Here is a 25,439-nt window from a genome sequence, read left to right as displayed (position 1 = left end):
GGGGGGGAATTTTTTTCTCCCCCCCCCCCCGACCCCCCCCCCCCCGGCGAAATTTTGTTTTCATATGTATTTATGTGTGTGTGTGTACATAATCTTTATTACATTCTGACCCTTCATTCTTTCGGAAGACGTTTAATGTGCCCTAGAATAGGTTCTTCCTGGAGTTAGTGGAAAAATTGTTGATTCCCCGCCATTACTAGCAATGGGGTCTGGGGGAACGCTAGGAGCTCCCCCAGCGCGGGGCGAAGCCCCGCCGCTAAACACTATTTCTGATATTGAAAGCCAACAAAATGCATATTCTGAGGTATCTACAGTGCATTTTCCTGCTATTAAAAATTTCTATTTTAAAATCCTAATGTGTTATTCTTACTGACTTAGATCCTCCCGCGCCGTTCGGCGAATTTGCCGTCAAGCTGTTTCCATAAAAGTGTAGACTCGCCGACATTACTAGCAAGGGGGTCTGGGGGAGCGCTAGGAGCTCCCCAGCGCGGGGCGAAGCCCCGCCGCCAAGAACTATTTCTGATATTGAAAGCCAACAAAATGCATATTCTGAGGTATCTACACTGCATTTTCCTGCTATTAAAAAGTTTTATTTTAAAAACCTAATGTGCTATTCTTACTGACTTAGATCCTCCCGCGCCGTTCGGCGAATTTGCCGTCAAGCTGTATCCATAAAAATCTGTCACTGGCAATGTCTGAAGCCTCTTCCCACCTGCCATGAGGACCTCCATGAATGAGTGGCGTCAAGTTGTCCTAGGATATCATTGCAACTCTTCTTATGCGTAATTCATTTTGTCAGAGAACATGTCCCGCAAACCTCATGAGTCGCTCTCTCACAATCTTACTAAGGGGTCGACTCCCAGTTCGGCATAGGATTTCCTTGATTTAGACCTGATCTCTATAACTGACTCCTAAAATCTGTCTTAGCCATTTTTGTTGAGCCACATTTAGTGTTTTTCAATTTCGGCAGATAACTATTCACTGCAGTTTATTAATGGAGCCCTGCCACTGGTAAAAATGTGTAACCTCTCTTGAATACGCTCTTGGAATTAAGTGACTGTAGTTTGCTTTAGATTTTATATCGAAAAGAGAAGTTATATCGTCAAAATAATCTGTTGGGGGTTTTCCACCTCAAAATGCTCTGTAGGGGGATCTTAAACTCAAAACCATCTGGAGGGGTTTTAAACTTTAAAAAAAAGCCATCTGTAGAGGAGGGGTTTAAACTCAAAACCCCCGATTGGATTGGATTGTGTAATTTGCTTTTTTTTTTATATTGAAGAGGTATTTTTAACATCAAACCCCTCTGAAGGGGGGTTTAAACTCAAAACCCTTTTTGCTCAACGCTCATAGCATTTTGAGTGCGTAATTTGCTTTTTTTCTTACACTGAAGATGTATTTTTTAGCCTTAAACCCCCTGGCGGGGGGTTTAAACTCAAAACCCCTTTGGCTACGCTCATAGATTTAAGAGTGAATAATTTGCTTTTATTTATATTGAAGAGGTACTTTTTATTTTGTTTGTTTTTGTTTGTTGATTTGAGGCACATCGGCACGATTTAGGCCATGTCGTGCCTGCAGTCCCTTAAGGACTACTCTCTCTCTAAATAACAAGGGCCAGATTCTATACAGTCATATAATTAAAATCAAGGTCTATTCACAGTTAAAATAGTAAAGGTAGTAAAAATTTAAATATTTGGTAAAAATCTAATGTAAATAGTGCATGTTCACAAATTCAGAAATCAGATCTTCGTAGATAGCCCCACTTCCCGAATAAAGCCCAGTACCTTCCCAGGGTCGACATTATTAAATAGTGTTTTTAGATTAGTGGCTCTAAAATATTTCGCCCTGACATCCTGGTATCTGGGGCAATCAACGAGGATATGTTCCACGGTGAGGCGAGAGTCACAGTACTCGCAAAGTGGGGGCTCCTCTCTCTTCAGTACAAAAGAGTGCGTGATGTAGGTGTGGCCAATCCAGGTACTTTTTAGCTTCAAACTCCACTGGAGGGGAGTTTAAACTCAAAACCCCTTTGACTACACTCATAACATTTTGAGTGTATAATTTGCTTTGTTTTTATTATTAAAGAGGTATTTTTTACCTTCAAACCCCGCTGAAGTGGGATTTAAACTCAAAACTGAGCATTTAGCTGCGCTCATAACATTTTGAGTGCGTAATTATTTTTTTTTATGTTGAAGAGGGGGTTTATCGTAAATTTTAGAGGGGGTTTTAAAATCAAAATCTTTCTTAACTGTGCTCTTGGAATTAGGGGATTTTCGTTTGCATTTTTTTGTTTTGTTTTATAGAAGAGGGGGAATTAACTGCAAAACCTCAGGTAGGGGGTTTAAAACTCAAAACCCCTGGTAGGGGTTTTTAAACTCAAAACCCCTGGTAGGGGGTTTTAAACTCGAACCCCTCTGGTAGGGTTTTTAAACTCGAACCCGCCTGGAAGGGGTTTTTAAAACTCGAACCCCCCCCCCCCTGGTAGGGGGTTTTAAACTCAAAACCCCTTTGGTTGTGCTGGGGCAAGTGATGGTTTAGTATTAAAATCTCACCTAAAATAAACAAAATCAAAGCAAAAAATCAGTCACTAAATTCCGATTCCCCCCCCCCCCGGGGGGGGATTTCATTTCGGGGGGGTTTGAACCCCAAACCCCCCCCCCCCCGGCTACGCCCATGCCACATTGCAAACTTGGAAATACGAAACGGATGACAAGGGCGATTACCTTCACCCCACAGTCGAAAAACGCAAATTAATTCTGTATGGCCATATAAGCTCCCAAAGAGCTTCCTGCAAAGAACACCACCAGGGAAAAAAAAAAGGTGAGGCAGACAGGTGGGACGGGCCAGTGTATAGAAGCGACTCTAATCCAGGCGATAGAGACGCTTGTCAGATCATGTGTGGTACCAAGAGACTAAGGGAGTAAAGATGGTGAAGGAGGAGATATTTTTGTAAAGTTTTAATTTTACTTTTTGATGACATATATAGTTATAAGGTATTTTGTTAAGAAGGGAGCATTAAAAATATGAACGTCATTAAAGCAATGGAAAAATTTCCTTTAACGGAATTGAGAAATATGTGGTTTCTACGTGTGGTTTGGTTATCTAAGATGCTTGATTCAAATGGGTATTTTTGTATGTATTAATATTGAATGTTATGTATGTCCACTTATTCTAATACGTTTAGTAACAAGGAACATAAACCATTAACGAATAAACCAAATTTCCAAAAGCTTTTATGCAACGCAGATGAGTCCCGTTGTAAGATTCTTTGGATTTCCTGTAAAGTACTAAAACACTATGGACAAATGTAGATGTAGGTCCTGGGAAAGATATTTGTAGAGCATGCTACCCTTTTCAAACTACAACAGAAATGCACTTAATTGCATTTAAATATCTAGAAATGGGTTTGCGAGGTCGCCTGTGTTATGTCCCTAGTGACACCTCATTGTTCACAAAATGAGGACATTGCACCTATCTCAAATCAGGTCAGCGTACCCACGCTTAAATGCCAGAAAGACGCCGATTAAAACTTAGTTCAAGGCTACAGCAAGGAAACATAATTAACGTAGGTTAAATTTAAAAAAAACAATTAAAAGGAAAATTAAATGTAAACGGGTCAATGAGTCAAGGATGGGTATTGAGATGTCACGGTTCTTTATTCTAAAGAAAGATATAAAAGGCGGAGTGTTATCTTGAGACGAGAGAGAGAGAGAGAAAGTTAGGCTTAGAAGTCGCTAGTTTTAAAGTAAATAGTTACTCAGTTTATTGATTATTTTTACTGAATCCTGTTTTATCTGTTTTATATATCTTTGTACAAACATTTATTGTTTCAAGTTCAAGTTTTAAATAATTAAAACTCAAGAAAACATATCAGCACTTTGTCACTTCCTTGATTATTAAAGTGTTTGAACTATAATCAAGCCACCTCCGGACCTGCATATGTCACAAGTTTATAGCATCAAGATCTGCAAGTCAAATAAACATAGTAAACACGTGACAGCGTGAAATGCTGCACTCACTCTTAATCTGCGGAATGTGTTATATCATTGCCACAATTAAACAATAATAGCATCTAACATTTCGAAATTTCTAAGACAAAATTTTATAGAAATGGAGAGTCTGTGTGAGCATTTCATTTATTTGAATAGAAGAACAACAAAAAAAAACAAAAAAACAAAACAAGTGATTCATTTAGCATTATTTATATTTATTTATTTGTTGTTTTGTTGCTATAAATAGCTTGTAGTACAATGTGGCAGTGTTGTCGCTTCATGACAGCAGGACGTATGAAGCAATAAACATTGAACAAATGTCAAGAGTGAGACTCGTCATAGTTTGAGAACATCTTTGAAATAACTCCAAAAATGTACATGAAAAACATAAGAATTAACATTTTAAGTATTAAAAACATAAATATTAAAAACAAAAGTATTATTCAGGTGATACAGACAACAGAGCTACATTTGTTTATAGAACAATAAGTAACGGCGCTACTTATAAATACACTTCGATTCAAGTAAAAAATACAACGCGCCTTGGCAACACTTTTTACATCTCTGACAACCACTCGACCACTCTTTCCTCTAGACCAACAGTAAGACCAACCACTCGTCAACCCTACTCGATAACTCATGCCACAAATAGGACTAGACTTGATCTATGACAGCCCCTCGACCTTCCATCCGATAACTCATGCCACAAATAGGACTAGACTAGATCTATGACAGCCCCTCGACCTTCCATCCGATAACTCAGGCTACAAATAGGACTAGACTTGATCTATGACAGCCCCTCGACCTTCCATCCGATAACTCATGCCACAAATAGGACTAGACTTGATCTATGACAGCCCCTCGACCTTCCATCCGATAACTCAGGCCACAAATAGGACTAGACTTGATCTATGACAACCCCTCGACCTTCCATCCGATAACTTAGGCCACATATAGGACTAGACTTGATCTATGACAGCCCCTCGACCTTCCATCCGATAACTCAGGCCACATATAGGACTAGACTAGATCTATGACAACCTTTCGACCTTCCATCCGATAACTCAGGCCACATATAGGACTAGACTAGATCTATGACAACCTTTCGACCTTCCATCCGATAACTCAGGCCACAAATAGGACTAGACTAGATCTATGACAACCCCTCAACCACCCATTCGATAAGTCAAAAATAAGACAAGACTAGATCTACAAATTACAACATAACTTTTTCAATTTTTGAAATAAAGTATCTAAAGTATGACATTTTATTTGATTGACTGTTTTGTCAGGTATGCGCTCTGGACTCAAACCCTGACAGCTGCCGTTTCCCGCTTCCAGTGGGAGGTTTGGGCTAGGATGTAAAAATCTACAAATCTGAAGGAACATCCGAAACACGTAAAAAAAAAAGCCTGAGTAAGGGCACCACTGTCGACTGTTTCACAACTTCACGCTCTGTCTCGAGGCAAGCAGCTGTTTTCAACGAGCCGGTACAGAGGCATTCGAAACAATGTTTTGTTCCCACTAACCCTTCACTTCCTTGTCCATCTTACTTCATCAGCCAGACACCGTGCCCTGTAGGATTTTTTTCTGAAAGGCCTTTTGATATCGTAATGTATTTATACTATCAACCATGAGATTAGTTTAATTCAACTCTAATATCAGTTTTAAAAAAAAAGTTCTCTTGAGTTAAACGAGATGTGAATATGAATAAGAATTAGTTTGTTCTGATTGCTAGTTCCAGAGACAAAAATTATACAGGCGAATGTCTGTTGATTCACTACAAAGGATGTACACCGCATGTAGGCCTACTGCATTTATGTTTGGCATGATTGTACTACTGAATGATTGACACTTTTCTGCACACGAGTGATCGACATTATAAATGATTGTCAAGATTATTCATATGAATGATTAACGTGACACACGATTGCAAGCAAGAACGATTGATATGATTGTACGCATGAATGATCTATTTGATCTCACTTATGAAGGATTATCATGTTGTTGGACGCATGAATGGTTGAGCCAAGAACAGTAACCACGATGCAGGGTATTGCTATGGTTTGTTGCACAACGAAATATTTTCTAAGTGCACATTGTTAAAGTTTGGTCCGCGAGCAGATTTATAATAAACATCAGGCCCTGAGCTATTTGAGATTTGGGGCACTGAATAATAAACATAAGACAATTTTTCCTTTGCTTTGTCGTCAAAAAAAAAATTAAAATATCCAAATTTTGGTTGACTGGGGCTCGTTGGCTATAGCTTGTGCAGCCTTTAGGTCAATCCAGCACTACTTTTTCAATCGAGGTTAAAGACCTTTCTATTTTAAGAAGTATTGATCCTGTAATCAGTGCTAGTGTCGGGGTTAATCTGATTATTTAAATGTTTTTTTTTCTTTCTTTCTTGGCAATGTTTTATCAGTTGCCAGATAATTCAGCATTTTTCTTACAAAACAATGTCTGCCTGGATTACTGTGACTGGTTTATCATTGTTGTTGACAATTTTTTCTCCAGCCAGTATTCTCATGCCGTTCAGGGCGTCCTCTTCTGTTGTACCATCCTTGACCTTTCGGACATCAGGAAGGGCAAAGAAAAGCTTCTCCCAGAACCAAGGATCTCCAAATTTCAAGTATGTTTTCGATTTGAGTTGGACCTAAGAGAAAGAAAAGATAAAGTAACTATAAATTCATGAAACATAAAAAGAGACCAAAACATTTTTTTTAGCAAGAGAGTTCAAGAAGTTCCAGGGTGAACATTTGCTCGTTCACCTTCACCACCTTCACCTATTCCTTACTCTGTTAAACTGTTGGGGCACCACACAAGATTTGTCCACCGTCTTTCTCCATTCCTCTCTGTCTTTTGCCTTGGACAGAACCTCTTTCATACTTTTATATTGTCTTCCCATCGCTTTCTCTGCCTCTTCTTCTTTTTCTTGGTACTGTTCCCTGAAGGAAGGTCTTTGGAAGCCCCGACACGTAATATGGCCATAGAGTTTTAGTTTCTGTTGTTTTTTTTTTTTTTTTTTTTTTTTTTTATAATAGCAGGTCATCGTGGGTACAACCCCCGTAGCAGCCCTGTCTCTAATCTCTTGGTTTGTGATGCGGGCTATAAATGTGATATCTAAGATCCTTCTGTAGCATCTCAGTTCCATTGCTAGGATCCACTGCTCTAGCTCTGCAGTCAGCGTCCAAGACTGGCAAGCATATAAGAATGTGGCCATGCCCAGGGAACATCAGTCTGATGTCGAGGGCTATGTCTTTGTTTTTCCAGATTGTTTTGAGTTTAATAAATACTCAGAAAGACACAAGGATAAAAGGCACATTTCTTGTTCCATATGCTAGGAAAAATTTGTACAAATACTCCTTCTTGCCTAGTGCTATTACATCATGAATGGGTTGCCTGTATCAGCCAAGAAAACCAACGAATTTTTCATTGATTAACATGCATGACAATATTGACCTATGGACACGAGATACTTTTCCCATTATTTCTATAGATACCATGATGAAAAATGTTATTTTGGGAAAATGATAATTAACAAATAAGTTTTTTTTGTAAAATTCGAATTATCTTGTTACATTAGAGTTTTGTTACGATTTGTTATAAAGGTGGAGGGGGTAAAAAAACGTGATTTTGGTTGTACGTAATAACCAATGTTTTCTAAGACTAGATCAATACAAACTGAAGAAAATGTTGGCTCGTAGTTTGCCCAATCTTTGTTTAATGAAGTCAATGTCGCTTTATTTCAGTTTTGTTCTCACCTTAAGATCCGGGTCCAGCTCATCGTCTGAGAGGTCATCTAACAGAATAAAAACCAGTCTGTGAGAACCTTCTTTCAATATATGGTAATGAGCAGTCTAGAAGGGAGTATACAATAAAAAACAACTAAGACTCAACAATGTTTTTATAGACATAATTTCACATTTCTGTCGTGAGAACATTTTTTTATCTGATACTCCATCAGTTTTCTCTTTACAAGTCATTGTGTTTTTACAAAGCTTATATCAACTCTGTGACGTCTGTCTGATACACATTTTGAACACGTTATTTCTCCCATCTCTCATTCTAAGATCAACACATGAATCAATTTTAAAAATAACCATATAGTTAATTAAATAGTGATAATTGATTAATTCTTTGATATATAAAAAGGAAAAAATCGTACAGTATTTAGAATATTAGATATATATGCGCAGAAACAAAATGTAGTTTAGCTTACTTGAGACAAGGAAAGAAAAGACAACTCTAGGCTTACTTGAAACTCAAAGCGACACCATTCACTCTCCACAAAGTGGCGTGACAGAAGCATGATTGTCCTGCTGCTCTCTTCTATGGCCCGGAAGATTGTATCCGTGATATTCTGGCCAACTGGGAAGTCCCTATAGTGAACACACAGTCGATACCTAAAGAGAAAATGAAACAAGGAAATTGCATTTCCGGTAAAAGTGTAAAACTAGGTCTACATTATTAATGAAAAGAATAGTTTCCATTGTAACCCTGTCTTTCTTGGCGTGGGGAAGCATGTAGAGAGAGGGGTACAAAATATAATGGCATGAATTTTTTTTGGAAGGGGAGGGGACTAAATGGAATGAACTGCTTGACTACCTAACAGAGATTTGAATTTTTTTAATAGGTTTCGGAAAGTTCTTTCAATGGGATGTCAACGACCATGCAAATGTGTAGTGCTAGCGTTGAGGGAATTTGTGTTTACTGGTTTACACACACTTGTATACAAATAAGATTGAACTATAACGCAATGAATATGCTATTAGCATTAGGAAGACGCGCTATTTAAAAAGCAATAATACTGTTAATTATTTGTTATTAATTTGAGAAACTCCCTTCTAAAAGCAGCTAATTTTTGCCTATGTTGTTATTGGTTTTGACGGCCTTTAGAAATAGGGACAGGGAATCTTCTGCGCCCTCGGTTGTTGTTTTATTGAAAACTTTATTGGTACTGGCTAGGTTGAACATATATACATTTAAATTAACAACGTGACCACACATAAGTTGTCTTATCTTCTCTTATAAAATACAGACTTTTCTAAATAAAAAGAAGACAACTACGTCCTACGCGTGTCCATGTGTCAATCTAGTCATGCATGTTACTGAAAAACTATGTTGGTTTTCCTGGCTGATTCAGGCAACCCATTTATGCTCTAATAGCACTAGGGAAGGAGGAGCATTTGTATAAGTGTGTCCTAGCATATGGAACGAGAAATGTGGCTTTTATCTTTGTGTCTTTCTGAGTATTTTATTAGGTTTTTCTTTTGTATTTGGATATTATGTTTTAGTGTTTTCTGTTTATAGGTACTTAACTTTTTAATCCTCTGTCCTGAATAGTCTCTACATTTAATAATTGTATTACTGCTGTTACCCTAATCAAATCCGAATATTCTTTTGTTATGAATCTCACTGCTCTATTTTGTGTCTATTCTAGTTTATTAATGATTTCTTAAGAGCTACATTTATTTGGATGTAACCAGCCATTGAATTTGTCTGGATTTGATGTTTTCACTCGCCTAATTGAGCTCTCGCTTAATGTCCTAGTTGTCCACTTGTCTTTCACTCCATGTGCAATAATATTAATACTGTCTTCGAGTCCTAAGATTACAGAAGAGTGCATGGTTTCATGTACCTACATAGACCCAGCTGTGACCTGAATTCAATGGCGTCGCTAGATTGGTTCCAAATTTTTAAAATCTCCCCGGGCCCCGACTTGAGGGGGCCCCCAAATGAGTGTCCGAAATTTGTTTTTGCATTTAATATTACCTTATTATTTTATTTCATGATGTCGAATGTCAATATGCAGGGGCCCCTAAAGAGGTCAAGCCCCCCTGACCCCAAATCCCTAGCTACGCTATGCCTAAATTGTTTATTGCATCTGGCGCAGTAACCTTAGAATGACCAGGCATTCAAGATTGAGAAACGTACCCCTTCTCGTCCAGTGCTGGAACCAGGACCTTGCTGACAAACTCGCTGTCCTTGTTGCTGTAAGAGATGAAGGCGTCGAAGTATTTATTTCCAGCATCGGTCTTGTCAATCACAGCCTGGTGACAATAAGAATGTGGAATAATAAGCCATACTACATTCAAGACGAACTCCTCATTAGATTATAAACACAGCAAATATACAGAGCTAGGGGAACTGGAAAAAATGTCTTGGCATTGACGCAGTGGGTGATAATTTAAACTAATATGGCATTGTTGTAAACATATTTATTATCATCTTGTATGTTGCCTGTGGGTTACAAGTTACTATGTAAAAAAAAAAATTTGAATAAATGATCCAATATTTTTTATCTTAAGTTCTATTTCATATTTTAAAGAACATAAGGCTCTACTTGATTAAACCGCTATCGACTTATTGACCAGTCATGACTCACACTTTCTTTTTTGTGTGACATGTTTCGGATGTTCCTTCAAAACTGAAGTCTAATACATCTTAGCCCTAGCCTCCAAAGGACTGCGGGGGGGGGGGGGGGGGGGGGGGGGCTAGAAGGAGGGCAGGGTTAAAACCCGGGATCTAACGAGACGACAGTCCAGAGCGCATTCCTTACGACCAGGTATATCAAGTACATTCTTACTTCAAGATGCTTTTTGGAACATTCTTGTTTTCTATTAAAAGTGAAATATTTTGTTGCATTATCTGGCCTACACAACACTTCTAAATTAAAATTTCTACATAAATATCTCTACAAAAACAACACTTCTAAATTAAAACATCTCTATAAATATCTATACAAAAACAACACTTCTAAATTAAAACATCTATATAAATATCTACACAAAGGAAGCTCCATCTCATCCATTCCACTACTGACCTTCTTATCGTAAACCCGCACTCCCAAGTTCACGTAGACCCAGGCTTGAACTTCCCGACCTTTGAAGATGATCACCAGAACCACGACGGCGATGAGCAGCAAAACGAACATGGCGACAACTAGGCAGACGAGGAGCGTCAGGGACTCAGCGGGGCTGCTGTGGGTGGCATAGCTCCCAGTCACGTTGTCTGCGCGTAAGACACACAAGTCCTCGTACGGGAATATCATTAGGTTGTAACAAGTTCTGTCGGAGAGCTCTGACAGTTTCGTCAAAAGCTGAACGGTAGCTGCGCTGACTTCATCCTCAGCTCTTGCAGTCCCGACATAGTAGCAGCACATGTTGCCTCTGTCAACAATGATGTCGTTGAGTGCGTGCAGCACCCGGAGGACATCGGTGCTGGTGTTACACTGACATTGCCAAGGATTTCCGGATAGAGTCAAGGACTTCAAAGAAGAGATTCCATAGACTGCATCCAACATGATTAATCGATTTTTGTCAAGGGTAATGATCTCTACAGAGTTCAGATTAGCAAATGCTTCTTTGGCTATAAAGTTAATTAAATTATCATTTAAATATAACGAACGTAACTCAATTAGTTTATCAAACAATGATTTTGAAATACTGCTAAGGTAATTATAATCAAGTCTCAAATGCAGGAGTGAAGTACAATTATCAAACAGACCATCTCCTAGATTTTCAATCTTGCTTCTATTCAGAAACAAAATCTCTACTTTGCTGAGATGTGCCAACTCGTATTGAGTCAATTTATTTAAACTATTACCGTCCAGATAGACACTTGTGGCACGAGACGGAATTTTCTGGGGGACTTTTTCTAACCCCTTATCATTGCAGTGTATGTGGAAGAATGTTTTCTTAAACCCACTGCCTGCCTGGTAGCACTTGCAAGATTCCGGACAGGTGAGCGCACAAGGACACTCTTCTAAAGGAGAATCACAGCACTGACAAAGAATGTCACAGAAGGTCTCGTTATACTGACAAGCAAAGTGACTTAAAGGCACATCGGCAATGGGCCTTTCCGTGTAGTTCTCGTAGGGAGTCAAACAGAACGTTGTATCAAGGCCCAGAAACTTGGGATAATAATCACTGAACACATTGTTAGAGTATCCGTCCTCAATGATCACCTTGAGGTAGGCCATGTCGCACGTACACCAGAAGGTGTTGTGACTGACTTCAAACACTGGTTTGGGCGAGTTCACCTTGAAAGTATTCACTGAGTATGAAGGCATCAAAAAAGCGAATTTGTTTCCCACCAAATTCACCGTAGTCAAATTCGGCAAGTTTTTAAAGCTGGTCGAAAAAAACTCTGTAATCACATTCTCGCCAAGCGTGATGGAAACAGTCGATACCGGAAACCAGTTGGGTCTGAGAGTTACTAGCTTGTTCCCGTCTATAAAGAGATATTTTAAGTTCAGCATGTTGATAAAGGGAGAGGCCGACTCGAAGTCAGTTATGGAGTTGTTGTCAAGTCTAATCATCTGGAGATTCGGGTGAAACCCAAAAGTTCCAACTTTGGAGATGAAGTTATTCTGGAGATTGAGCATGAGCAGGCTGGTACAATCACTCACCATGTGAGGCACTACAAATGTAAGCATGTTATTGCTGGCGTCGACAATTTCTAGCTGCTTAAGCATGCCCATTTCTCCATCCACGATCTGGGATATGTAATTGTAACTCACATTCAGTGTGTTTAGTTCGAGCATATGGTTTATTGTAGGCAATGCTAACAGTTTGTTTCCTTGAAGGTACATGAACCTCATAGAAACTAGGTCCCTGAAGACGTCCAGGTCTATGATGGATATCTCATTATAACTGAGGTCTAAATAAAACAACTGGGTGACGAAGCTAAATGTTTCTCTATCCAGACGCTTTATTTTGTTGTGATCGAGCATCAAAGCTTGGAGGTTGGGGTTTCCTTGAAAGATTTTCTTCGGCAGCACCGACACGTCATTGAATGACATGTTCAAGAGCAGAAGGCCGAGCTGCCGGTCGAAAGTTCCTTCCGCTATCTCTGCGATGTTGTTTTCGCCAAGCCGCATGACTCTCAGAGAAGGCAGCTGCCAGATGTGAACTGTTGTTAAGTTATTGTTGGTTAGGTCAAGTCTGGTGAGTTCGGTGGAATTGAGTTCGGACCATATAGAGTCTGTTATTCCGAATTCATTAAGCGAGAGTTCAACTAGGCGAGTGAAAACATCAAATCCAGACAAATTCAATGGCTGGTTACATCCAAATAAATGTAGCTCTTGCAACTGAGTGGCTGTTTCCAAACTAGATAAATTAGAAATAGTATTATTAAATCAATAGAAATAGAATACTTTGAATATTAATTTATCGAAACAATAAGTAAAATTGTAATAGTTTTGGACTTGAAAATCTTTGTAAATGATAATAAAAACTTCTTAAATAAACAAATAGTGATGGCAATAAAATAAAAAAAAAATATGGCAATTGTAATTTCTCCAATAGACCTCATTCACCAATCTTAAACAAACAACGGTTAACCACGTGATTTTATATATCTTCCATACAAATTATGTAATCCATAAAGGCTTTCACGTGATACGTATTTTTCAATGTTTTATCAATATTATGACGTGGTTAAATGTGTTTATTTACGATTGGTGATTGAGGTCCATTAAAACAAAATTTAGCGCGAAAATTGTTTTAGAATATTTGTACACTCTATTAACAATAATTGGCTGTCCATTTAGTCTGCCCGATTCTTAGGTTTGTCGAATTTAGTTTGTTTTGAGGGAAAAAAATAAGATTTAAGATTCAAACTCGCACTAAGAAAAAGCCTGGTGAATACAAGGAATGGTGGTAGCTAGACAGAAAGGATCAGACGATTTTTGCACAGTTTCGTATGGGACACTGTCAGATAGAAGCCTACTTCGCTAGGATCCGAGAGAATCACGATCCCTGATGTCGAAACAGTCACACGGAAGATGTGACAGTAGAACACATCCTCAATGTCTGCAGGGTGCTCAGGAAACACAATCGAAGATACGACTAGTCTTGAAACAGAACTGGTGTATGCGGGGGCCTTGCACAGTACGGAGGTAGGCTATTTTGTTAAGTATATATAAGAATACAATAAGGCAAATTAAAAAGAAGTTGTCATACGAAAAAAGTAACAAAATATTCTTCAAAATGGCTGCCTGGTCGTGTGGTTTGCGCGCTGGACTGTCGTTGGGATTTATCGACGGTCGATGGTTCAAACCTTGCCCGCTCCCATCCCCCGTCGTCCTGCGGGAGGTTTGGACTAGGAAGTAAACTATCTTCAACTCCAAAACATGTAAAACATTTTACAAAATTGCGTAATTTTTTGTTCCTTATTTCTATTTACGCTTTATATAGAATTCGGTCTTTTGGATAAGTCCAAATAGAAATAGACTCGAGACAAAAATACACCTTCTCAACACAATCGTCATTCCAACTGCAACATATGCATGTGAGACATGGAAGTCATCTGTCAAAATTGAGAAAAGACTAAATGTGGCTCAACAAAAATGGCTGAGACGGATTTTGGGAGACAGATCGGGTCTCAAACAAGGAAATCCTTTGCCGAACTGGGAGTCGAACACTTAGTGAGGTTGTGACAGAGCATCGAATGAGGTTTGCGGGACATATTCTACGTCAAAATGAATTACGCACACCAAGAGTTGCGATGACATGGAAGCCAATACGAGGAAAGAGCAAACAGGGACGTCCTCGTATTACTTGGCGACACACCTTCATGGAGGACCTCAGAACAGTGGACACCAGGTGGGAGGGGGCTTCAGACATTGCCAGTGACAGATCTTTATGGAGACAGCTTGCCGCCCAATGCGCCGAACGGCGCGGGAGGACCTAAGTCTAAGTAAGTCTTTTGGATAAATACCAAAAATTAAATACAAAGGTTTAATAGAAAACTTGCGTTATTTTTTTTTTGTTGTTGTTGTTGTTGTGGTTTTGCGAATTGCAGGGTCCAGGAATGCGAAACTGTCAAAACCTTGCCTTAGTGAGCACCCAAGGGGTAAAAGGAACATTTGTACGAAATTTCACGTGAATCCGAACGGCAGTTGATTAGAATTCTTGATTATTACATATAGGAAGTACACGGGAGTCAGTGGTGTTATGCGCTTTTAATATCGATTAGTGTATTTCTTTTATTGTTTTTGTTCTAACAAATATTCTTAATTAATAAATTCTTTGTATTTGGAAGTTCGATAAAGATCTACACACATCTCAATTTTGTAATGTATTGTATACATAATTTTTAAAAAATAGAATTTGTTTTTGCTGTTTGTGGAGATTTTTAAAAAATCTTTTGGTTCAGACGACTAATAGTGTTTGTTAGGAAGTTCTTCCGTATCACCTGACTGGCTGTAATCAGAGTTGGTTTGCATGTCATTCCTTTCTTCATTTGAATTAGTTGATTGTGAGACTAAGTAACATTGACTGATAGAAGGTGGTCAACTCAGTTGTCGCAAAAAAGATCCAGAAATAGAATGTTTTTTTTTAGCTTTGTTATACTTTAGACAGATGGTTTCAAAGGCGACGTCTAGATTACACAATTTATAAACTCAGTAAATAAAAGTTCTTGTTGAAACATATTCATGTACAATGTCTCCCTTAAAAGTACATTTGGTTGTAACAGTTTAATTGGCTGCTTTAACTGACCAGTCATGTATGTCATGGTATGTGAAGACTCCCTTACAGTAAAGTCCACTTACAGACCTTGCAGATGATATGTAGGTGTGGTGACTATTTGTTTATGTTTGTGTAACGTCGTGAACTCACAACATTGATTCAGTGTGCTACTGTCCAAGTCTCTTTCGTCCGTTCATGTGTCGTTCTAGTTGACTAAAGCCTTGTGTTAGGTTACTCTTCAGTGTTCCATTATTTATTACAATTTACTAATGGGGAGGTGGAGCCAAGTGGAGATGTTGTACGCCGTGACATGGTTGTGTGAGTATTCTAGTTGCCTTGCCTCTGCACAGGAGCACTGGAGAGTATTAGTAATTTTCTTGACGACCTGACTTAGTAAATGTCTCAAAACATGACTGCCGATACTTTCGAAACGTTGATTGGTACGAGATGTTTGTTACAAAATTACACGTATGTATAGATAGATATAAATTTGTGTGGCTCTAATGATTCTTTATTCTCCATGTGAAGATGATTTCAATTTTTTAACGACACATGACATCCATTAAAACATTGGGGGGGGGGGGGGGAAGAATGAAAAATACAATTAAAAATTGCATTAAAGTTATTCGTTGCTACATAAAACGAGTTTATCTGTGCATTAGGAATAAGATTTATTTTTTTAAGCCAGAACTTTCAGCAAAGATTGTAAAAATCTTATTGAGTAATATATCGTAATACAATGCTACTATATTAAGTACTAAATAATTTATCGTTTGGATGTAATATTATATACTGGAATGTGATTGACCGATCTATTTTCTATTCTATATGAACATATGTACAGTAAATAAACGAGGTTGACAACTTTGAATAAAGCTGAAAAAAAAATATTATTTTACCTAGACATTTCCACAGATTTCAAATGTGTGTTGTCAGCATGAAGAACGAGCATGTTCTTGAGATTCACGTCTTTAGGGAACGTGATCTCAGTCACAGAAGGAAGACCCTTCAAATAAATGCTTTCCAGGCTAGAACCACCTCGAATAACCTCCCATGGGAGAGAGGTGAAGTTGTTATAACTCAGATCTATCAAAGTCAAGCTAGAGCGGGAATCCGAGGAGCTCAGATTGGTGACAGTGGATGCCACTTCACGGAGATCATTGTGGGAAATGTTCAGATGCCTTAACGATGTCATATGAGAAATGTCTGGCAGTCTCGGCGTCTTGGTCTCTACGATAACGAGAACCTCTAGAGACACAAGGTGTTCGAACGTGTTGCTGGCCAGCTCGGGGACGATGCTGTTGAAGATCAACAACTCCTGCAGACCTGAAAGTCCCCGAAAGGAAGAGGAAGTCACCAATGAGATGTTGCACACCTCAATCGTCAGGGACTTCAGCGAAGTGAACCGACTGAAGACACCCGGGGACATGATGCTGGTTCTGGCGAAGTTGTCGCATACAAGAGCCAAGGCAGGAACGTCTTCCGGTATAGACTTCAAGGTCGTGTCGTAAGCAGAAATGGATGTGACGTAACATATGGGATAGTTAACATACTTAGGGTGCCTCAACGGGTAACAGTTGCTATAGTAGTTAGTCATGCAGAAGGGGAGGCAACACAGGAAACAATATGTAATTATTAACGCAAGGCCTGTCATGTTGGTCAATGGATAGTTCTGTAAAATTAAGGGGAAAAATATGAGTAGGCATTATGTCAAAAAATACATGAATTCATGCATACATACATATTGAAAATTACTTTTAAAAAAATAGTTCTTTTATTTACACTGCATAGTAGAATCTATTTTGAAACAAATACAAAACTATAGCGATGGCCACTACATAAGACATACGTCAGGACAGATGGAGTTATGTATTCGATGACAATAGGAAGTTAAATCTACTTGCAGACACAGACACACAGACACATGCAGACACATTGTCTTGGTTGTTTTTAACAACGCTTACCCTGCAGCGAGATGGCCCGAGATATACTGTTGACATACAAATACACAGAGGTCACATGATCAGTATTATGGAGTGTGTGTGTGTGTGTGAGAGAGAGAGAGAGAGAGAGAGTTTCTGATGTTACCATTAGAAAAGGGGCACCGAATGCATTTATTTGTATAGGTTGAAAAGATTCTGATGAAATCACGAGGTGGTCTGGTGTTACGTTAGATACTTGAATAGAAACAAACTTGAAATAAGAACACTTTCAGATCATAACAAATAACTTCAATCAGCCATCTTGGCTGCTAGAGTAGTGTCCCCTATGCATGAGCACCATATAACATTCCATCAACATCTGTCATAATTGGAGTGAATAAATACCTGTGTGAACGTTGAACAAGGGGAGAACAATAGTAAACGTGAGACAGAACAGACATGCGTTTGAAGTGAGTTCTCTGTCTTGTTTAAATTATCATTTCACATGCACCTTCTCTTAAGTCGAATCTTGTGTATTAAAGTTATAATGTTTTTTTTTTAAATATGCTGGTTTATGTTTACATTATGAATTGAAAACGCCTACATCGGTTTAGTTGTACTAACTATTTGAAGCTACAAACAAACGACCGGGCATTAACAATCAAGTTACAATGAGTTTGACATAAATATGTTCAATTGCCCTTAATTGAAACATAATAACTAAACACAATCTAGATCGCGATATGAACTTGTTTTTAGTTTTTATTGACACCCTCTACAGCAACGGTAGTACCCTCTATGTTAAATTCTGTGCAAGCCTGAGTGTTGGTTTTGCATGTATGACATAATGATGTACCCACAGTGCTCTCTCAAATCTCTAAGTGTTTCCGGACTTCAGAGAGTGCGCTAAAGAAAAACAAGAAAACACTTGAATGTGGTGTAATATTATACTTAACATACTCAGCCCCAAGGATCACAGTAAATGGACATTCCCTTAACGTGATAGACCACTTCACTTATCTGTGAAGCATAGTGTCTAATGGCGCATCGCTTTCAAGGCAAGTTGATAACTGTCTTGTCGAGGCCAATAGTGCTCTATGACGCCTCCAGGCGAGAGTTTGACGGAATAAATAGCTCAGCTTGCCCAATTTAAACCGGTGTCTACCAGGCAGTGATTCTCTCAACCCTTTCTTTATGGATGTGAGACATGGGTACTATACAGAAAGCAACGAAGACTTCTTGAGCGCTTTCACCAAAGATGTTTTCGCTGCTTCATGGACATACGGTAGCAGGACCTCACTACAAGCAGAGATGTCCTTGCGAACGCCGGTATGAACAAAATAGAGGGACTTCTTATAGCTGGGCAGGGCATGTATCATGTATGGGAAACGAACGTATGCCAAAAGCAGTTTTTTTTTTGAGAGCTGACGTAACAGAGGTGTCTCACGGAAACCAGGTTAGACGTCATCTTGCCTTAACTGACATAAAGGAAATCATGTGAATGTACACTACTTCGAAACGAGACAGCTGGAGATCACTTACAAGGGCCGCAAGATACACATTTGAGGTCACCGGGAAATGAAATTCCGATTACAAGCAGTACCGAGTGCTTTATATTTTTTTTTTTTTACCATTGAACAGTTTCTAGATTCTCATTTAAATACTTCCATATTCTCTCCCATTAGTATTTCGAAATAGTGATATCTAGACAACTGTTGTATTCTCTCCCTTGAATTATTTCTAGAGTCTCTCATTTACACAAGATTCTATATTCTCTCCTTTAAGTTATATCTAAATTGTCTCATTTAAACAACCACTATACGGAATTGTTTTACTTTAACTGTTTCTATTATTATTTAAACTTTCACATAATGAGTGTATAGACTTTCCAAATGCTGCTAATGTAAACATTGTGTCGGTCTGTCGGCCTGACCCCGAACACTATGTGCCTCCCATAAAGTTTACGTTGCCTTGCTGACTAGATTCCTAGGGTGCGACTTGTTTCATTTTTCAAGGAGCAGAACCCAGGCCATGACTAACAGAACATTGTAATCTTGTTTATACATGCAAGTGCAGGCCAGAGAACATGTACACACGAACTAACACGCACCCATGTGGGTGTGACTAGTGCAGGTGCTGCCTTCTAGCCTTTTGAGTATCGACATTGAAATAGAAACAGAGCACACTTTCATTGGTTATGTTCATAATTGACGCTAGTGTTACTTTTTACAAAGCTTTTATATTAACTCACTCTGTCTGGTACAAATTGTGAACACGTTATTTCTCCCACTTCCCATTCTTGAACCAAGATGAAACTTTGCACAATTATCCATTGTTCCTAACTAAAACAATCAAACTAATTTCCAATTATAAAATTACATAGTGGTAATTATATAATTTTGTTTCATATCGAAAAGAGAACTCGCACAGTATCAAAAGTTATTCCCCTTAGATAAGCTTTTTTTTTTATTTTGTTTTCATTCTATGGCCTCCTTCAGTCGCGAAGCGACTATGGATCATCTCATGGAAATACAGTTTGGGGTCAGCGGCGTCGCAAGTTCTGCCAGACTGTAGCACTGGGTGCCAGCTCCTGATTTTTCCTCAGGGTTGACTCCCGAAACTTTTCCCATGATTGGGTTTAGCTGCAAGGCAACAGAGGTTTGAATTCAAGAGTTTTCCTTCTCCTAGGTGGGTAGCCAGCCAATGCTAAAGAGCTCCTCCTGCCCGAAGCTTACTGGTTAAGGTGCCAGTTACTCGCCTTTGCCCCTTCTCCTGTTAGTGAGAACAGTTCCGCCGGACTCAATATTTGAGCCACACGTATTATTTGTGTTGCTAATAACAATAAAAAATTGTTTTAAATAAACTAAAGAGTGTATCAATAACAATCTCATTCATATCCTCGAAACTAAAAACATTTTTTTCGTCAAGTTTTCAACAAACTGGGTTTAAATAGTTTGTGCCCTGTGACTTAATGAATTGGGGCCATGCTAATACCCAGTCGATACTATCTTGCATGCGCGAAGATGCGTAACTTTGCAGCTGAATTTAATGCATTGATAAAAATCATTGAAAGATTAGTGCTGATGCTCAATGGGGTGGGCAGGGAGAGCAGCCCCACCCTTCCTCACCGGGGGTCAATGCGTAAGGACGTAAGGAGTGCCAAAATGAGTAAACAAAAACTATTTTAAATATGTAGATTTTTTTTTTCTGTCGCTCGTTCGTGAACTTCATGTCCACTTTACACTTTGTATGTTTTGTATGCTGGTGACTGATGCTAATATAGAATACGTGCACTATTGGGGGGAGGGGAGGCCTGAGAGGCATTAATGTCTCGGGCGCCTCCAGCCCTACGAACGCCATTGCTTGGAGCAGAAATGTAACTTGAACGAATGAACATAAAATTATGGGATGTTTTACAGTTTCCCTCTCTACTCTTTTAGAAAGTTGTAAGTCATTTTGTTTGCCGCTCCCATTCCTTTCACTATAATATATATGTCATGGCAAGAATTTACTTCAGTGGCAACCATGAAAAATAAAGGAAAAAAAAAGAATTAAAAAGTCAAAAAGTCCAATGGGGATTTAGCATTTGGAAGGTAGGTTCCATTGCCACGGCTTAGACTTCAGTACTTAATAAATAGTTTGATATTCTGTTTATTTAACAGCTTTTCGTTTTTTTTAAGTTATTTGTTTCTTTTTTTTTCAAATCGCATTCAAGAACAACATTTTAAACATACTTTTTTAAAAGAAACAACATATATTAAGTTTAATTATATCAATTAGTTTGGGTCAGTCTTTTAATTATGTGTATGGTTGAGCAAGATATAATAAATCTGGGCGATCAAAAATATTTTTACCAATTATTTTTATTTAGCTTTTGGCTATCACAATGCTATCATCCTATCAATTGTCTGGGCCGGTTATGAAAGGGGAAGGGAAGAAGGGGGTACCTTGTGAATGTTTACATGATCGTTGTTTTTTTTATGCATACAAAAATGTTCACTCCGAGCTCGAGTCATCAAGGGGACTGCTTCAACTTATGCCACCACATCTGTCAAGTATGATTTCTTTCCTTTGTTCAAGATACCAAACGAAAAAAATTAATTACTAATAGTTAATTAACTAATGAGTAAAATTTGTTTTATTAATTCTTGTTTTGTCAGGTAAAAGAAATAATTGTGCAAAATTTCAGCTCAATTGGGTGTGGAAGAAATAACGTGTTCGAACTTTTTACCAGACGGACAGAGAGACAGAGTGAGTTGCAATAAGCTTTGTAAAATAACCTCTTCCTCGCTTCTACACATACACACACACAAAACTTCTAAGTCTACAGTTTAAAATTAAATCGTATTTAATTATAAACGTTTTGGTTCAACGATAATCTTTTTTTAGCACAAGTATCTAATAACATTGAACTTACCAAAATAAAGTCACTCTCCGTCCTACTTGAATCAATAAACAAGGAGGTACAAGTTATAATGGAATTGCAAGAGCAGCTTTGATCTCAAGCTCTCTGAGAACACAAAAACTTCCTAACTTCCTGCATCTGGTGCATCTCATAGTTCGACCAGAAATAGGTAAATGCATAGATTTCGTATCAGGTCTACTTAGCTTTTCATCTTGCAGACGTGATGCATAGACTACACGCGTCACGCACGTTTTGATTTTGTAAGATATCTTGATACTATATTTTGAGACATTTTAATATTTTCCTATTTAGTCAAACTATATCACAATGTAGAGCTCTAGTTGTACTATTTGTATGCAACGATCAAGAAAAGATCACCGTGGTTTTAAATGCAAGTGACAGTTATCGTTCTTTTGATTATTTAGCAATCTTTTTATAGATGACTTTTTTCTTTTTCATCTCTCAATTTTTTTTTTATGTGACAGATGGCGGGAGATAATCCTTTTTATTCTGTATTCCTTTTTTTTAAACTGAGCAATACACTAAAACCGTTTTTAATATTTTTTATGTTTTTTTTTTAACTCACCAATGTATATGTTAATAATTAGCTATAAAGTAAATCTAAATATATTTAATTCTATAAAGTGTTTCCGCTTTCTTGCTAAGTGTGTTGATTTAAATAAATGTATTTTATTACCTGATAAACTAACACCATGACATTATTGTCCTTAGCGTGGGAGAGCTCATTGACTGCTCAGAAAGGAAGTTCTGCTCTGGATTAGATCTAGATCTCTTGGTGTAATAACGTTCGAAGTGTGTGTGTGTGTGAGGATTATATTTGTTTAAACGTATCAGCAAAACTTCTGAATGTCGGGTTTTACATTCAATTTTTGTTTATGAATGACAGTGGTACATGGAAGTGGCAGAATATTTCTCGCAAAAAATTGTGTTTGTGAGGGTTAAATATTGACCTTATGACAATTATGAGAGTGTTATATATAAGCGTATTAATAAATATAACATAAATATTAAGTAAATATAACATAAATATAAAATAAATATAACATAAATATAAAATAAATAAAAAATAAATATAAATAATTTCCAATGGCGGAGGGCATGATGACTGGGTGGAAAAGTTGTGGGGTATCGAGTTCGAATCTCGGTGAAAACTAAAATGTTGGATTACGGGATTATTAGGAAGACCCTAAGTCCATCCAACCTGACATTAGTTGAGGATGTAACGGTTTTAGGTCGTTGTGCTGGCCACATGACACCATCTTTCTGCCATGTTGTTTTCATGATCCTTAGAAGGCAAAGTTAATGAAAGGAATTTAATTGTCTCCCTTTTGTTTTGAATCGATAGTTCATGTCTCACTGCCGTACAGTAGTGTTCCAGTAGCACAGTAGTGTGCTCAGAACACTCCCCTTGAAGACTTGCTATTTGGTCATTGTATTCTAGTATTCCGAAACTCTTGGTCTGAGTCTAGCGAAGGTCAACGAAGCCTTCCCTATATATATATGTTTTGATCTCCTCTTCTAGAGACAGGACATCTTGAAGTGTGGATCCCAGGTAGCGGAATTCATGTAAGGCATCTAGCTTGTTTTCATCAAAGATGTTGGAGGCTGGTGCTGGAGCAGGTGATCCCATAAAGTTTGATGTCTTTGAGATAATATTTAGCCCATACTCTTTGCAGGCCTGGGGGAAGCCGGACATCAGTGACTGTTCTTGTGTGTATGCCATTACTGTTGCGTCTCTTTTGGAAATAGCATATCTCTGATTTTCGTTTTGGCCCTCAGTCTGGCAATATTAAAAAGTTTGCTACCAATTCTGGAATGGCTTAAAATAGTTTTGCACTATTTCAGAAGATCCGGGGGTGCTGTATGCTGTCCCAGCCAGTGTCTTTGCCAGAAGCCATCTTGTCAAAGGCTTATTAAGTTTTATATATAAGATGAAACTATAAATATAATTCTTGAAAACTAAATATGATTCGGGCGCAACGCTACTTCCAAATGCGCAGAGAAAAACTTATTTCATTTAAACGTCACGTCACTCGTAAAGATGATTAGATCTTCAGGTGTAATTGGTAAAGGGACAAGACTAAAATGTGATACATTTTTAAAAAAAAAATTCTCCTAATATTCCGGTGGCTGAAAGGAAAACTGAAAGTTGAAATCAAAGGAGAGAAATCAATCAGATATATGAGCGCTAAAACGAGAAAAATACTCACAGTTGTAGAGAAATGAATTTATGTCCAAACTATTTTCCGAATCAGGAAATATCGTCTAGGAAACATCTTATTAGCCTGTCAACTTTAGATCCTGTACATTGTATCACTGTACTTTATCTTTTAAAAACAATGAATGAAACACAACATCGGTTACTCCTCTTGACATCCCTTGGACGTGGTGACAAAGACTATGTCATCGCAAATGCATTATTGGGTGGACTTACATCTCAACGTGAAGTCTGTACAAGAACTGTTTTGAATTTTATCACGCATATTTGGTAACGTAACTAGATCTAAGTGTACAGTGCACTCTGTGTGCTAGTCAACAGGTCTACATCCTGTATCCCATCCATTAGAGCAGAAAAGGTGCGGTCTATTTTATTGTTTATCCGTCTGCTGCTGTAATGTCGCATGGTCATTGTAATCTAGTCCAGTAACGGAATGAACAGATTGTGTTTTACAGCCTCCAACGTCTTCAGTTGAAATGTCCCATTAAATCTCTAAGTGTGTTGACTTGGAACGTAGTGTGTACTGTTTACATGTGTTCTAGATCTACAAGGCAACATTTAGGTCACGGGGTCAGAACAAGGAGATGTACACGGGAAAAGTTTTCTTTTTTTTTGTTTTGTTTGAGTGTCTCCTTCTATCAGACACTTGTCAGTTGACTACAGAGGTTCTCAAAGGGGTACAGAAAGTAAAGATTCAATAACTGTCGAGTGCGAAAAAAAAAAGGATTTGAAAAAGTTTTAATATATATATTTATTTCACTGGCGGATCCAGGAGGGGGGGGGCGGTAGGGGCGATCGCCCCCCACCCACTAGGCCGACCCAACCCCGAAGGGGGGGGGCGGATAAATTTTAGTATAGACTTTACACAATTTGTATACGAATTTATTACTTATGTTAATAATATATACTAATTATATTTATATTTCATGCTATTTTTAGATTATTTCGCCCCCCCTTTCTAGTATGTTGGCCGATTTGGTGGGGTCGGGAGGGGGCGATGGTATCAATCCCGGGGGGGGGGGGCGAATACCTATACTGCCCTCCCCACCTAAACCCTTTGAGAGGGGGGCGGTCCGTTTTCATGGAGAAATCATAGTTTGTGAACAAAATTAGTTGAATTAACATATAAATTTTATATTATGTCGCTCCCCTTCTGGTATCTTGGTCGATTCGGTGGGGTGACCCATTTGTATATAATGTCATATCACACTCTAATCTCAAATTGTATCATTAGTAAATTTAAATGAAAAAGGGCTGTACGCACGTTTATGCATAGGGTTAGGGTTTATTGGGCGTTAGGGTTAGGGTTTGGAAAAAAATTGCCCCCCCCCCCACTTCAAATTTCTGGATCCGCTAGTGATATATTTAGTGTACAAGTTTTAAAAGACAATAAAGACCAAATATAAC

General features: G+C 38.3%; 1 protein-coding gene across 1 annotated transcript; it reads right to left on the bottom strand.

Annotated features, from left to right (window-relative positions):
• Positions 1 to 5,663: 5,663 nt before the first annotated feature.
• Positions 5,664 to 24,623, bottom strand: LOC106076721 (toll-like receptor Tollo). Its single transcript, XM_013237541.2, has 7 exons — positions 24,025 to 24,623; positions 16,366 to 17,138; positions 10,816 to 13,102; positions 9,927 to 10,042; positions 8,248 to 8,395; positions 7,754 to 7,849; positions 5,664 to 6,645 (listed from the first exon to the last, which is right to left on the bottom strand). The coding sequence occupies exons 2-7, from the start codon at positions 17,118 to 17,120 to the stop codon at positions 6,439 to 6,441; spliced, it is 3,609 nt and encodes a 1,202-aa protein (XP_013092995.2). The 5' UTR covers positions 17,121 to 17,138; positions 24,025 to 24,623; the 3' UTR covers positions 5,664 to 6,438.
• Positions 24,624 to 25,439: the final 816 nt, after the last annotated feature.

The sequence above is a fragment of the Biomphalaria glabrata genome, chromosome 6 (assembly GCF_947242115.1).
Source record: "Biomphalaria glabrata chromosome 6, xgBioGlab47.1, whole genome shotgun sequence".
Taxonomy (NCBI): domain Eukaryota; kingdom Metazoa; phylum Mollusca; class Gastropoda; family Planorbidae; genus Biomphalaria; species Biomphalaria glabrata.
The sequence above is the reverse complement of the archived record's forward strand: the minus strand, read 5'-3'. Positions and strand labels throughout refer to the sequence as shown.

Coding starts and splice junctions, on each gene's coding strand:
- LOC106076721 (XM_013237541.2), bottom strand. CDS start 17,120: ATGACAGGCCTTGCGTTAATAATTACATATTGTTTCCTGTGTTGCCTC. Junction 13,103..16,365: donor AAATCTGTGGAAATGTCTAG/GTAAAATAATAT, acceptor TAATTTATCTAG/TTTGGAAACAGCCACTCAGT. Junction 8,396..9,926: donor CCAGCACTGGACGAGAAGGG/GTACGTTTCTCA, acceptor TTTTCTCTTTAG/GTATCGACTGTGTGTTCACT.